Source organism: Dicentrarchus labrax, unplaced genomic scaffold (assembly GCF_905237075.1).
Source record: "Dicentrarchus labrax unplaced genomic scaffold, dlabrax2021, whole genome shotgun sequence".
In the NCBI taxonomy this organism is placed as follows: Eukaryota; Metazoa; Chordata; class Actinopteri; family Moronidae; genus Dicentrarchus; species Dicentrarchus labrax.
Window position 1 is genome coordinate 21,803,414 of NW_026136714.1, and position 16,365 is coordinate 21,819,778.

The 16,365-nt window shown below is 41.2% G+C and overlaps 2 protein-coding genes across 4 annotated transcripts in view; one reads left to right on the plus strand and one right to left on the minus strand.

Moving 5' to 3' along the window:
- The window catches only part of adamtsl2 (ADAMTS-like 2), a 46,621-nt gene that overhangs the window by 27,905 nt on the left and 2,351 nt on the right, over positions 1–16,365 (minus strand). The window contains exon 1 of one of the 3 annotated variants that reach the window (XM_051422192.1): positions 2,289–2,567. The exons of 1 other annotated variant lie outside the window; for it this stretch is intronic. The gene's annotated coding sequence lies outside the window, so the exon portion shown is untranslated. Of the gene's footprint in view, positions 1–2,288; positions 2,568–16,365 lie in introns of those variants that run through there. One more of the 3 variants, XM_051422191.1, reaches the window with a different exon arrangement.
- On the plus strand, positions 10,865–15,312 carry mymk (myomaker, myoblast fusion factor). Its single transcript, XM_051422197.1, has 6 exons — positions 10,865–11,313; positions 11,943–12,057; positions 12,885–13,033; positions 13,263–13,379; positions 13,733–13,873; positions 14,093–15,312. The coding sequence occupies exons 1-6, from the start codon at positions 11,179–11,181 to the stop codon at positions 14,291–14,293; spliced, it is 858 nt and encodes a 285-aa protein (XP_051278157.1). The 5' UTR covers positions 10,865–11,178; the 3' UTR covers positions 14,294–15,312.

A 16,365-nucleotide genomic window follows, 5' to 3' on the forward strand; every position in this document is an offset into this window, starting at 1 on the left:
CCTCTTGTATACAAAGAAAGACCATGAGAGCCAAAAGACAGACAGGGCAGACAGATAAAGAGATGGGAATTGTTGGGTCTCTGTAAATAATTTTATAAGGAGTACAGTCTAGACTCTCTTTTTAAAAAAGTGTGCAGAGACAACTGCTGTTATGATTTGGCGCTATACAGATGAACTGAACTGAATTGGTTTGAGAGATGCTGATGGATAAAGCGACAGAGTGAGAAGGAGAAAGTGACAGAAGGAAAGACTCAGAGGACGCGTACGCAAGGCAGTCTGAGAAGTTGAGGAGAGGTCAGCGGAGTTTAGTTGCCCCTGAGGCAAACAGAAGCCAGGGTAGATTGCTCACACTTGAACTCTGACCTATTTATTGATTCAGTCTTCAGGGCTGGCTTTCCCAGGAAAACAACCAAGCTCCGTTCATCTGTGTCACATTCACTCGCAATGAAACAAAAACGAAATTACTCCCGAGCAGGTTTTGCGAAGGCAAGTGAGCCCATTAGTGGGCTGTCTGACCACCAGACTTCTTGGAGCAAGTCTGTGCAGTTTAATAGCACAGTGGTAAAGCACACAATGCTGCCACTGCAAAAATGCACAGACTTTTACCTATTTCCACACTCCACAATGACTGCAGTCTTTATGTATATTCATTATGAAAATGGTTTTGTCCATAAACTGAAGTCAAATTATGTTATTGTAAGTAGTAGTCTCAATAAATGCAGGGTAAGAGCGCCCCCTGCAGAAATGTTAACTTCAGCGACAGAAAATCGAAAGAGAAAATACTTCTGTATTGCAATACTTGCCCAGGCGCAACCAGTGTATTTAGCTATATTTAGGCAAAACAACAACTGTTTGGAACGTACAGAGCACACACATGGACAGCGGCAAAGTGGATTATGCTGCAAGAGTGGTTTGAGAAGTTTCTATGGATGTTTTGCTATACATAAAACTTGTGATTGATAGAATTCGCTGTCTGAATCCAAGCTGTTTACAGCCACCTTTTAAGTCTACATAGGATGAGTAGTTTCATACTAAAAACAGATTTTGGGTGGTGTATGCCCTTTGGCTGTAAGAGTAACATTTGATAGTCAGTACTGCACTCATTTATTAATTTTACAGTGACAAACTAAAATGGAAGTTCAGCCAAACAGTGTGAAGTGCAACCAAGTCTACTTGTCAGATTTCCACTTACATTTATTCTTTCAGTTGTGAAGAAGTTTCAGGTTAGCTTGTCATGCGGCTAGCAGCGTAATCATTTAAGATTTTACTGTAAAGCTTGCAGCCACTTTTAGACTCAGTATCAGAACTGACACATAGGACAGAAGATGATACTGGTCACAATTTACTGAAAAGACCTATCTGAGAATGCAATACAATGCATAGGCCTACTGGAAAGTATGAAGGTAGAATTTATTGCAGACTGCATTAGTTTTAGCTAGGTGAACCCAATAAACTGGCAACTGGAGTGTAGTTCTGGTTGTATGTAACCTAAATATCTAACAAACTCTTTTTAACCAAAGTGTTTTTTAAGTATATAATTGAGTCAATGATATAAGATATCATCTTATATTTAATGATTCCAAAGTCTGAAGTGACTCCTAACTTTAATATTGACCCACAATGTCCTTGATGTTAGTCTTTTTGTGTACACAGATGACATATTTTATAATATTAAGAGTAAGTTTAGTAAGTTTTTAAAGTGAAACTCAACAGGCAAAATGTGGGGAGATTCTATCCTGTAATTCTCTGAAAGAGTTTAGAACCACAAAAACCCTAATCCACAGTTTGACAAGTAGCACTGGCACGAATGTTAGCCTCTACCTCACCAGTTTACACACACACACACACACACACACACACACACACACACACACTCCCAACAGCTGACAAGTTTCCAGACAGACTGGCCTCTTCACACACATACACATGCACAAACTCACACACACTTCTGAAAGAGAGTCAGCATTATTTTGTGGATTTGTTTTGGTCTGGTGCAAAACAAGTCTCATTGGCTCTAGTGTACCTCGTAAAACACACACACACACACACACACACACACACACACACACACACACAGACAGACAGAGAGCAGATGCAAACCACACCAGCACATGCAGACATGCAAACAGCCAACACAGACACACACGTGCATGAACACACACAAGAACATGCACACACACTGAATCACAAAATACACAATGAAGCACACAAACTTAACACAACTTACACAAACTCTCACACACTATACACACAGTCACACACACACAGAGGAGGTTTCAAATATTTACCCACTCACCTCGCCTGCAGCAGTCCAAGGGCGTCTCTGTCTGTGTTGAGGATGCCGCTCAGTGTGTGTGTGTGTGTGTGTGTGTGTGTGTGTGTGTGTGTGTGTGTGTGTGTGTGTGTGTGTGTGTGTGTGTGTGTGTGTGTGTGTGTTAGCGTGCCAGCGACAGCGGTGGTGTGTTGTGGTGTGTTAGTGAGTGCTGCTGTCGCTGTGGAGTGAAGAGGGAGAGACAGACAGAGGTAGGAAGAAAGAGAGGAAGGGAGGGAGGGAGGTAAGGTGTGCTCTCCCTGCATCCCTCTTCTTCTTCCTCCTCCTCCTCCTCCTCCCAAGTCAGCAGGAGCAGCAGAGTGGCAGCAGAGGGAGAAGGTGGGAGGATCAGAGGAGTTAGAGAAAAAAAAAACAGGAGCAACCCTGGCTGGCTGCTCTTTCATTCTCTCTGACTGTTTTCTCTAAATCAGACTGTGTTTATTAATGTAGCATCTCAAGTCTACTGAAGCACATTTGGAGATACAAACTTTATATAACTTTACATGTTAATATTATGTCTAAATGTACTTGAATTTTATCCCATCCTGCCGTCTGCCTCCATCTCTCCTTATAAATCTGTCCATGGGGTGAAGAGTGTCACTCTGTAAGACAGACAAACAAATTGACAAAGACACAGACTAACAGACAGATTGAAGAAGGAGAACTCAGTATTTCCCACAGTGCTCTCCTCCCTCGGGTCCTCTGACTCCATAATGAGCTGAATCATCAGTTTCCGGAGGAAACTTTCTCATTCATTTCTCTCAGGTTGCACGGATAAGGGTTTCCTTTTGGAGCCAATAAATAAAGAGTATTGATGGGTTCATTTTGTTGCTAATGTCTGTACTGTCCTTAAAACAATGACAAAATTATTGATTCCCCAGTCAGCTTCATGTCAGCGTTGATATTTTGTTGCTTCCGTTTTTTTCTCACTTCATGTCTTAAAGTCCAGTGTTTAACACCGCCACGTTTCGACAGTAGCTCAGAATGGAAAAAAACAAACACTGGCCTTGTGTTTTCTACGGCCACCTTAGTGTCTCTTTCATGCTTGGAAGGCTGAGCGCTATTCAAATGTTTGTAATCTGCAACTTCACAGCTAGATGCCCCTGAATCTTACACAGCAAAATGGGAAAATTAAGGTAAAATTATTATTTTATGTTTGTGGAAAGAACCAGGAAGAATTTTGTGTTTTTGTCCTTCAACTGATGAAGTCTGATGATGGTAACAGGTGACAGATGCCATCATAAAGTAGGAGTAGTTTAAGAAGTAGAGAAAGAAGAAAGAAGGAAAAGATGCCAGAAACAGGTAGTAGATGGCGTATTTTACACAAGATGAAAGCCCTCCATAGGAGATTTGATCAAGTTGCCACTAGAGAAGCTGGTTAAAAATCATATTTACATAATTTACATCTATAGACAGATACAAACTCGCAATGAGAAAATGCTGCCAACTCCCCATTGAGCCTGCACAATCTGGTGAAGTGGATACATAAACACGAGCTCAGTATGAAGAGCCAGTGGACACAGGTATTCCAGTGAGATGGCAGACATAAGGGGCCAATCACACAGAAACACGTCCCCTGCAAAACCATTATTTTCCTATGGTACGTGACTGGCGCGCACTCCGCTCTCGTGTTGCGTTTTCTAGCCGTTTTTAGGCGCACATAAAAGTTAAAATATTTTCATCTTTACAGCGCAAGGCACACAGTCACGCTGCCCGTCAATGTCACACTTGGCCCAGACAATCCATTAAATCAAGCAAGAGGCGGACCTTACTACTTTACCACTTCTTTCCTGTAGGGCTGCCCCCTAATAGTCGACTTAATCGTTAGCCGCTGAGAAGAGTCTTTGGCGACCCACTTTTCATTAGTTGCAGAAAAACACAAACAATGTCAAAATCCGTTCAGGAGCTGCGCCTTGCTACCAGGACGAAAGTATCCGGGGACTGTTGCAACATGTTTCATATGCTTACTGTACTAGCTGCTGCAGTAGCTAGTTAGCGGTCCAATTAGCTGACTGTACCCGGACTGGGAGCTCGAAGGACATATTGATATTTGAGTTATATAAGATATATTGTCCACCACTAATTTTCTAACATAAACACAAAATATAAATATTTTAATTTAACTTTGTAATGAGGATCCCTTAAAACATTTTTTTTCATGTAGTGTGACCAATATATGTTATGTATATGTCAGTTTTCTATAGTAGACTATCTATATAATAGTCACACTACATACACACTGAGTTAGAAACTATAAAGCTAATATAAGCTAATATGAGCCATTAATATGCCAGGCTTTAGTTATCACTATAATTGGGGACATCAAAATGTTGTATTTGTAAACTTACTCCTCCCTGAATCTACTTATTTTGTTTCAGTGGTTACATGTCACTGTCTTATTATATGATCCTTATTATATGAACACTCTGGAGCATGCATGGCAATCAACTGTAAATGCACTGACTGACTTCCCTTTCAGGATTTGTGAAGTGGAATGTAAAAGCCTGTTTCTTGATGAAACCCAGTTATCATAAATAAAGAACCGTTTGGAGTTAAGAACTAGTTCTTCACATCAATACCAAATTCTTGTTGTCTTCAGTTTGAATTAAGTAGACGTAGAAATAATTTGTGTTTTGTGTAATACTTCTTTAATCGATAGTGAACCGGGAATCTTCCTTCTCCGAAACACAGAGGAAGCCAGAAACAGATGGGAGGACAGTGATTCAGACGGAGGAATGAGAGGCGAAGAGAGAAGAGTGAATGATGAGAGGAGGACAAGCAGACGTCTCAGGACCACCATGTCTGCCCACCATGTCGTCTTCCCCTCTTTTCCTCATCTGTCTGTCTGTCTGTCTCCCACCCTCTGGCTTTATTACAATTCTTTCTATTCTTTCTCATGTTTTTCTCTATCTTTTTCTGCTGCTGTTTTTCTCACCCCTCCTTCTCTTCCTATTTCTGTTTCTTTCTCTCCTCTTTCAGTCACACTCCTTTCTTCACTTCTCTGTTTCTACAGCTGTCTCTTTGCAGCTTTGCACTTGTTCTCTCAATTACTCTCTTTTCTCTTTCTTTATCTCTCATTTAATTCTGTTCTATGTATACTGCTCAGTACACATTCACACAGACTTTGTGTATGTTATAATCCTTAAGATTTCAGTCCCTGATGATTAAGCAACACTTCTGGTTACTGATGCATTTTAATAATCCAGGTCCTGGAGTTTCAAATGCGTATGTATTGATCTCTTTGACTTTCATTCTCCATCCCTTCATGGCCTCTTATCCTCCTCCATCCAATTCTCTCCTTCCTCAAAGTCTGCTGCCGGTGAGTCTGTTGGGTACATTAGTCGCCGCTCTGCTACATCGCCAGATTTATAAACTGATAGACTAAGTCCAGGAAGGCTGCCAGACCAGAATAATAAGCCCCGCCCACCATCACCACCAATTAAAGCCCACCGCTCTCAACACAGCCAAAAAAAAAAAAAAGCTATAGAGATAATATGTTGCACGAGGTCTTATACTCCCATGGGTGTGTTTTTGTGTGTGCCCATTTGCAGCATGCCAAACAAAGTCTGGAGTCATTAGGGTTGGCGCATGCAGACAAAAGAGCAATTAAAGGCGTTATAAACACAACCGCAGAAAGAGGAAAGAAATGAAATAAAAAAAAGCTTCACTCTAAAACGTGTGAAACAAAACACACTTCTTCCTGAAAACACTTGGATGGAAAAATAGATTAAAGAAAGAAAGAAGAAAACCTGGAAGGTCAGCTGAGTTTGGGGCAGTAGATGCAGTGTCATTAGTTTTTCTCACTCTCTAATGGGCAACAAAACACGACTGTGAATACGAACACCAGCACCCATTGTTTTCAAAGTAAGCCCACACAGACCGCATATATCATATTATAGAACACCAAACAAGAAAAGGGAAAATAGTCTTCCTTATTTTAAACTTTGTTGGGCTAACATAGCTGTTTGGTTTCAGTCAGTTAAACCACATCAGTATTTCTGCAATAGTTAAGTCCAGCCAAATATTGATATAGAACATCATTTACCTGCTGGAACTACTGTCTTCAGGTGGATTTTAAACAATGTAGAGATTGTAATGTTCTGCAAGAGCTCTTAAATTCTTCATTCTGGTGATACAGTGCCTTGATATCAGCACTGAACTGACATTTTGTACTAAAAACCCACTCATTGTAGACTCCGGCTGGCTTCTTTCCTACTTTCTTACATTTAGTCCAAACAACCAGCAGTTTTTTTTTTGTCTGTTGGAAAGATGAAACGCCTCAGTTCCTGTACAGCTCAGAACATTTCCTGGGAAACAGGGAGCTTCTCTGAAGCATTTGCAGTGGAAGACATTTTGAACTGGAGCCAAGTTGAATCACTACAGAATGTGAATGTGTGATCAACTATCAGTGCAGACTTTTTCCTTCATGAAAATGTTGGAATCGTCACTTCTGTCAAACATGATCAGACACAATTTAAACTAATTTCATTGCAAAGTATTACTTCAAGGAAAACCTAAAAATATTGCTGTTACTTGTTTCCACACCTTAATTAACCCATTATGTGCGATAATTTTAATTTTGCGCTATGAATAGTTTTTAGATGGACTTGTTGAATAATCTTAAACATTACCTCACTCATGTGCATTAAACTGTTGTGGACAGCCGTTTTTGGTCTAAGATTTTTAAAACTATCCTTCAAACGACAGCTTCGAGAGAACAACAAGGCTTAGCTTTTAATTAAAGTTTGATGAAGGAGAAGAACGGCCAAAAGTCTCTGCAAGGGAAACTGAAGGAAAAATATCATTTCCTGCTTAGTAAGTTGTTTTATATAATTAAAAGAGCAAATGGGGGGTTTTATTGGAATCTAAATCAAAACAAAGAATGAAAATAAAATGTCGGATGAATAAAAAAGCAACAAAAATAACACGGTCACGGTTTTAAAATGACCATTAACTGACAACGTAATAGCACCAGAACTGAGGTGAAATGCTCCACTCACACTGGTTCCCATTTGTCCTGAGTGACTGGCTGGCTGAAACATAAGCACTGCCCTCCAATTATTTGTGAAAGAAGCCTGAGGGTCAGAGGTCACAGCTATTTATTACTGAATCAAAAGGAAGCCCGGTGTTTTTTTCAGATGCATCCAGGAAGTCTGTTCTAAGTTCCCACACTAACCCGCCGTGTTTAGACTGAGGGGTCCTGAGGTGAAAGTCACCACGGGCCACAAACTCTCCTGGACAAGAAGAACTGAGGGTCCTCACATTTCACCGCCACAAAAATCCAGATTAACAAGACATTTACTGAGTCTAAAAGCGTAAATCCATCCTGACTGAGATGCTGCAGATTAACTTTTTACTCGAGTGAATATCGATGTCAGGACAGTCACTGGTGGAAAATAGTGTGTCCTGTTAGATTGTAATAATTTACTATGACGCACCATAGAAAATTAACATTTGACTAATTTACCCATCTCACATCTCCATCTCATTTTTCTCATTCTCATGAACAGATGTTCATATTTTTTCCAAATAATTTAATTAGAACCAGCAATTGTCACTAGTTCTTAAATATTTTGTTATTGAGTAAAACATTTAAATAAAATGCAGGGTTTATTGGGGAGATTTTAAATATGCCACCCAGTCACATCACTTGTAATTATTGTAATTTTGCACACAAGCATTTCCTTCTGTTCCTTGATATTAAACATTCAGGGGAATCTGTTGGAAATGGAATATAATATTGATAACTATGTGCATAATATAACTATATACATCAGTGTATAATCACCTGAATATAGAAATTGTTGTTTTGTTATGTTTAAATTAGAATTCTACCTTAACCCAGAAGGGACAAACCAAACACTGGCTCTAGATGGTATTTGTCATTATCAGATTTTTTAAACTCCTGAATAGCTATACCAGTATTGACCTCAAGAATCCAGTATCAATCGATCTTCCATGTCAGTGTACACACAAGGGTCAGCAGCCCAGAATTTAAACTATTACAGACTGTACATGTGTACATGTCCCAAAACACAGACACCTAACAAAGTATAAACAGAACTATGTGCAGCCACTGTCCACCCTGCTGTCCAAGTCTGCATCCATTGAGGAGTATGTCAGGGCCTCTAACCTTCTAGGCTTTCTCCCACTTTCACATGGTACATTCCAAAGTAGACCCAGGACCTCTTCAGGTCTTGAAGGGTGAGTGTGGGCTTGGGGTGGGGTCATCTAAGGTCATCTATCTCATGCTGCCAATGACAGTGGTACCAAGACTCGCTGTACTGCATCACTGTAGCAAATTACTTTCCGCCCACAGGTGGGTTGGACACATGCACATTCTTCTCACAGAAAGTGGCAAACCCCCTGCTGGGTACTGCAGTGGGAACCCAAAGGTCACTAAAAGTGACCTGCAACCACCATGGAGCCAGTTCAGCTACAAGAATGTCACTTATTTCAGTATGCTGAGCTAAGTGTTTTTATATGTCCACCTTACAAAATACAAACTACTTTATAACAATATCTTATTATACTATATAAACACAGGCCTGTTTTATATGGGGACACAAAGGTTGCGGACACATTTCAAACACAACAGGAAGGTTACATTTGCAGAGAAGTTCCCGGCAGAGGGCGTGGTTAGGCCAGGGCGGCATTTCCCAAACTATCAGGCCCTTGCAGCTCGGGTTACTGAAACACTCTGAGAATCTGAGGCGTGGGGTGAAACCCCCTGAGCAATACTGCACCCTTTGTGTCGCTGCCTCATGTCCTTGAGCAGGTGTAACAGCTGAGAGGAGAGCAGAGGAGGGCAACTGCTGCCTCCCCACCATCATGGGCTCATTTAAGACATCCATAGAAATCCCTTCTGGGAACAACAGTGCAGTACAGAGTCAAATATGGCTTCACCCAGAGGAGGCAAACAGAAATAAGCCTTATATGGCCACTGTTTGTATGAAACTTATGACTTTTAAGAAATTGTTGCTTTTTAAACACATTCAAACTAGCTTGACTTAGCTATAGACTTACTAGTGATATAAGAGGTCTTTATGGGACCACTTGATTCCTGTAACTGACAGACAACTGAGTCAGACTGGGCCCAAATTATATTCTGTGTAATCAGCTTGGGTCTTGTTGTATTACACTGGCTCTCATTTTTTATTTGTCCAGGTTTTGAAATAGGAAAATGATGTGTCACTTTTTCTGGGACATGTGATGTGCTGAGTGGGATATGAGAATGTCCATGCCCTTTAACAGTTTGTTTCTGGTAGATTGATTTGATTGTTTGACCATTTCAGCTGTTGAACCACACTGAGCCGATGATGTGAGAACACTTTCAAGTATTGCAGAGGTGTTGTTTTTGCTGGGCTTTGGATTCGAATACAGCAGCATTTGGGGCCAGAACTACATTTATGATATAAAGTATGAATGGAAATGGCCTTTATTAGGTCAGTACCTAATATGATCAAGAATCTGTTTTCCAAAATGCCAAGAGAGCAACAACAACAGAGTCAACTGTGAGTAAATAAACTCAAACTGGAACTGAAATGGCAGTGAAATTTGCTTTTTGGGGCAATCAAGTATTTACCACCCTACCCAGTGCTGGGTGTATGTCTTTAATGGGAGTAACTCAGCAGGGTGGGCTCAATGCCATGTCACATGGCCACAACAAACAGAAACCCATGACAGCTGTTTTAATGTCCTCTACAAGATTCCATCTGTTGACTTGGTGTGGGACTCTGGACTTGGTTAAAATATAATTTGCACAAAAATCTTAGTGTTTCTTTTAATCTAATCAAGCACCATATTGTTTTATTCGTTTTTTTTTTTTTTTAAAAAGCTTTCTAGTTTAATTCACAAGAAGAGCAGCCCAACATAAAATCTACTCCCCAAAGGAAGTAACAAATAAAAATTACTACAAACTGTCAACAAACAACAGCAAGAGACCAATCTTTCCAAACATTTATGAAGACAGAAATTGAAAGTTTACCTTTTGTTGCCTTGCAAAGCCGACTAAATAGACTAAATGACACTCCATAACTGTATACAAAAGATTACTTATTTATATATTTCATCAATTCTGGTGAGAAAATCTTCCTCCTTTCTGTCCTCTATAAAGAGATAATAGGTCCTATGGCAGGTGTAGATCATCATCTGTGGGATTCAGTGTTCCACACACCAGACTGTTAATGGGACCATCCAAAACCCTTCAGTACTTTGACATTTTTCCAGTAGTGTAATGTTTGCCATAGCTAGCTAAATGTCTTATTGTCAAACTAGATAATAAAAGTAAATTTTTTTTAATGCATATGTATCAGATCGGTACTCGTATCAGCAAATGTGCAAATTTCAGGTATCAGAATCATATCAGGAAGGAAAAATCTCCAATCACTGAGATTAATTTGTAGCAGATAGAACCGTGGCTTGAAATAGTCCATGGATACAATATGACATGCTAGGACTTGCCCTGTCCGCAGCCCCTCCCATGTAACACTGGTATGCAACAGCTGCCCAGCCATGACACTGCACATACAGGCCTCTGTGGACCTGCCAGCCTGGGGGTCATTTAAACTTTAAAGGGCCAAACAAGACAGCTGGGTGTGTTCATCCCGCATGGGAGTGTATGTGTCCTGTATATGCATTCTCTAGCTCATCCACTCACTACTAGACTCACTCATTAAGGACTAAGGGACCCGAGAACATCTACTTTACTACCTGATATCTCATTGAGAAAATAACTTTTACTACTTTTATCTTCTTCACTTGTTCATAAGATACCTTCAAAGACTTCAAAGAACTTCTCAAAGGATATTGTTTCATCTACAAGCCTTCACAGTTTCTATCTGAGTAGTGTTTGCTGTCCCTCCACTATGGGTGCCTTTATTGCCAAGATGCTGCTTCCTACAGTCAGCAGCTTGGTGTTCCTGCCTACAGCCAGCGTGGCTGCCAAGAGGGGCTTCCACATGGAGGCCATGGTCTACTTCTTCACCATGTTCTTCACTGCGGTGAGAATGTGCTTATGTTTTGATGTGTGAGATTGAAACTGTGTTGCCCGCACTTCACTGATTTTGGTGTTTGAGGGAAATCTTGGTGACTGAACAATCAATTAGCACTGACTGTTTCTGGTTCTGATAGGAAGATTTCATGTTTTTTAAAATTACTCATTTGAAGATCTTCATTTTTATGCCTTCTTGTTGGTTAACTCACCAGAAGCAAGTGTGGGGTTCTGTGGCATTTCATTGACAATTTATCAAATCTACTTATGCTTAGATTTCAAGAATTTTAAGTAGTAAAAAATATAAATAATCTACCTCTATCTAAGAGCTACTTAAACTCAAATATTGAAACACAAGGCCAAAACGTCTAACCTTCTGCTAGACAAATTACTTTTTTGCTATCTCTCCAAATCACTGCGTGTATGTTTTGTGCATCACTCCCTATTGATAAAAACACTCAAACAGTCAACCCAATTCACAAGTTTTTTTTTACAGTATATGTCTTTTAAGGGGAAAGACACGCCTATTATTGATCACATACTTTATATAGGTGCAACTTAAAGTGAAATTTGGACTATGTGTAAAGGTTGTTTGCCTGTGACTGTCTCTTTGACTTGAACTTGGATGTCTTTCTTTAGATCTACCATGCATGTGATGGACCAGGCCTCTCCATCCTGTGTTTCATGAGGTACGACATTCTGGAGTACTTCAGTGTTTACGGCACGGCTCTTTCCATGTGGGTCACACTAATAGGTAAGTCCTAATATACAGTTTGCCACACATACAGCGACAGAATGTGTTTCGGTTTGACTAGTTAGTGGTGGCAGCAGGTACCAGCACGTTCATTGTCTCTATATGTATCTTCCAGTGTCCATAATCATGACATGACCTTGAGAAAGAAGCTCCAAGCCATCTTATTGAAAACCTAGAAATTGCTAACAGGTATTTTTGTGTAAATTAAAGCTAGCATGAATTTGCTTAAAGAAAACCATTTGATTACTTTATCAAAGAAAACACCAATTAGTAGTTAATATCCAACAATTACACTTCCCAAGCACAAGGTTATAAACAACCAGCTCTGGCTGTAACAGTTGTTGATAACATATGTTGTGTCTTTGAGCTCACATGTGCTCAGACATGCTTGCTGTTACTCTCTCATCACACACACACACACACACACACACACACACACACACACACACACACACACACACACACACACACACACACACACACACACACACAATACATTTGCTCCTCTCCCACCGACCCATCTAAGCCAGAGGTTTCGTAACAAGGGCTTTAAATCATGTGCTGTGGAGGGCCAAATGCTTAAATAGCTGACTTCACAGATTGGTCCACCCTCTTTGTCGGAAGGTGTACTCATTGCAAAATGGCCTGCTAAATATCAAATCCAACCTCAGCTTAAAAATGTAGAAGATTTTTCATTAAAATGGACACAATGCAAACCATCTGTTGTGCCCAGGCTCTTGAATAAAAAACGTTTTCACCTGGAAGTATCTGGATGAAAAGGTTTGAAAACCCTTGTCTCACATGCAGTATGTGTCTCCTTGTTCCAGCTCTGGGGGACTTTGATGAACCCCAACGCTCCAGTATAACCATGTTTGGAGTGTTGACCACCGCTGTGAGGACCTATCAGGATCGCTGGGGCTATGGGATCTACTCTGGACCCATCGGATCAGCTGTCTTCATCATCACTGTCAAATGGGTGAGTGGGCTTGTGTCAAGTCAGACAATGTCAAGTTATTGTTTATAGTCCGATTTGGTGAGTTGGAGTTTTTTGTTCTTCTTCTCTTTTCATCCCGTATTTCCTCTTCTCCTCTTCCATTGTTTCCTGGTTTCCCCCACTTTTCTTCTCTTTCCTTTGCCCCTTCTCTTCTCTCTTGCCATCACATCAATCACTGTCTTGAATTCTGTGTGTGTCATTGTAATTTCAGCTGCAGAAGATGAAGCAGTTGAGGGCGGTGTATCCAGAGAAGACAGTGTACACTCAGCAGGTCGGCCCAGGCTGCTGCTTCGGCGCTCTCGCTCTGATGCTGCGCTTCTACTTTGAGGTGACAATCATCAATGTAAAACTGATCCTAACTCAGAAATATGATGATGAAGATCATGTCTCAGTTAGTTAGCCATACGGCTCCATTCTCACTTATTTACATTGTTTAACTAGATCATCAATTTCAACGTTGTTTACGGATACTCTCTATATAATAAATCCATTAACCAGTTTCTACTTGAAGCTGCTCATGTGCAGCATTATCTTTTAACAAAATATTTTGTGTTGTTCATTAATATACAATTATTAAAAGGCAGTCGGCTGTCTAGTTACATATCTTCATATGTTGAAATGAATTAATGTTAATAACCTAAACCACCCTAAATAGGATATGCTGTATTCTCTTCACTGCAGGAGTGGGACTATGCCTATGTCCACAGCTTCTACCATCTGTCTCTGGCTGTGTCCTTCATCCTGCTGCTGCCGAAAAAGAACCGCTATGCAGGGACGGGACGAAATGCTGCTAAGCTCAGCTGCTTCACCCTCTGCTGCTGCGTATGTTACATTTATTATATCTAAATAAAAATGAGAGCTAAAGGCATCTGGACAGGTCAGACTTAGGGCAGTGGGTTGCATGTACTGGATAGAAAGTGGAAGGTAATATTATTTAGTGGGTAAACTGACTCTGTAATAAAGTAGCACCTTTCCCCGTCAGTCAAGTTCAAAGGTCCTTTATGTCACCCTAATCCTGCTTTGTCATTGTTCCCTTTCCAGTCCATGTCCCCTGGTACTTCTAAAGAGAAGACAGACAAGACAAAGAAGAAGTCGTCTCGGACCGTGTGGACAATCCCCACAGAGAAGCTGTGGACACGAGAATGTAGCACACCAACCCTGCCTCTTTACAACCCCCCACCCTCCACACCTATCAAAGGGACCAGCATCAGCAAGCTAAAAGAAATGAACGGCTGGAAGTGAACCCAAAAACATAACTGTCACTCCATCGAGTAGGAGGACTTCATCCTGAAGAACAGGCAGAGATAGTGGTCGGCTACGAGCGGGAAATGGGAAAATCACCAAATAACTGTCAGCCAAATGCTGATAAACTTGTATGTGGCTGGTAAGTTAATCTACTTCAGCAGGAAACCAACCATCATGTGGACGTTCCTTTCTACTCCAAAAAATAATTTTTGGCTGGGAGAATATTTAAGGTCAGCAGCGATTTTTAGGAATCCAACAGTTACTGTAGCCAGCAGGTAAAGAAACAAAAGCATTCTAAAATTTAAGGGCAAGAGCAAAAGGCGAATCAGGCCTCCGGTGCCCTCAAAGACCCAATAAGAACGCAGCTGTCTGAAGCACTTGTCCAAAGCTGAGGACAGGGAGCACACTACGAAAGAACCCACACACAGCATGAACAGAAAGACGGTGGCTGAGACAAGCCAGTAAAACTGACTGGAAAATTTATGAGAAGAACAAACAGGCAGATGTTTTATCTCTCCAAAATATATAAATTGTCTTTAGAAATGTTCCTCAGGGGAGACCCTTCGTCTGCTCGCCTGTCTGTTCGTCCCCCCTCCTCTTTCTGTTTCCCGTCTCTCTCAGGGAAAGGAACCACGCGGCTGAATTCGTTTATAAGAATTACAAGACTGTAAAGCACATTTTACCGTTTTTATATGTCCTCGAGGTGCCAAATGTGTCATGTGGAGCATCAGACGTTGGAGCGACGGGAAGCGGTGGCCCAGACGTCAGTCTGTAACCCAACGGAAGCATCTTGATGTGTTTCTGGATCAGCAGGTGGACTCCTCTGTCTGTTAACTCTGGTTCACTGACCAAGCAGCTTTGGCTATGACTTCTGTCTCTAATGTGCATTGTTCATACTGTAATGTTTCTGGTGAAAACTTTTATTAATATATTTTTATTTATTGCAGTACGTAAAGTGTGTGTTTGTTTTTGATAATTTTGTAATGTAAATAAAATGATTGTGACCCTGTTTTTAACTCGTCTTCAGGGACAAGATGGAATTTTAACAGCCTCGACCATCCAAGCCATTATATATGCCATTATTATACAGCAATTATAATGCAGTGATATGTACTTTGCAGAGGCTAACCATTGACAAAAACCCTGACTGGCACATACTTCAAGGCCCACTCCAGTCTAGCAACACTAATCCAATTCCAAACCCACATATCCCCTTCCACTTTCACTTCAGAAAGTCATGGAGCTCTGCGTCTACGCACGTCACCTGCCCCGAACCTTACCCAAAGACTACAAACGTGTTCTGCGTATCTTAGACAAAACAGTCTCCAGCCAAAACGTGAATGAACCTCCCTTCCACCAGGGAATGTTTTGAGCTGGGGCCAAGCCGCCAGCTCCTGTGCCCAGAGAAAGGTGTTTTTGTCTGGCCTCAGAAACCTGGCTGGCTGGGCCACCGGCACCACCCGGCTTGCTGCGCCTCCTGACCCTGACAGGACGGTAACTCAAGCCTTTTATTGCACAAGTGTGAAACACTTTTCAGCTCCTTTACGACCACTGTCTATCCCGCACCACTCTGCTGAGGGGCTGAGGCCCACACACATTCAGCACTGTATTACTATGCCTGTGAAGACTTTCTAACTTACACTTCTGGAAATCTAATGCCCATCGAATCTTAATCTTGATCCTAATTTTAAGTCCTAAGCTTAAAAGAGCCATAGTGAGGACCAGCAATATGTCCTCAGTTTTAGGAATTTTCAGGATTATTTGACCTTTAGGACAACTTGTGGTCCTCACAAGAACAGAAACACAGAATCACACATACACACACACACACACACACACACACACACACACACACACACACACACACACACACACACTGTGTGAGGGACTGAACCCGGGCCTGTCCGCCGCAGGTCATATTGGACGGCCGCACTGCTCAGCAGACATCGACAGTGTCAACACAATAAGTGTTGATTGACACAAGTGTGAGCGTGGTCGTCTCCTCCGTGGTCGTCTGCACCCACATTCCACAGCCGAGTGGAATTTCAGTGGGTATCAAAATGTAATAA

Coding starts and splice junctions, on each gene's coding strand:
- mymk (XM_051422197.1), top strand. CDS start 11,179: ATGGGTGCCTTTATTGCCAAGATGCTGCTTCCTACAGTCAGCAGCTTG. Junction 11,314..11,942: donor TCACCATGTTCTTCACTGCG/GTGAGAATGTGC, acceptor GTCTTTCTTTAG/ATCTACCATGCATGTGATGG. Junction 13,874..14,092: donor GCTTCACCCTCTGCTGCTGC/GTATGTTACATT, acceptor TTCCCTTTCCAG/TCCATGTCCCCTGGTACTTC.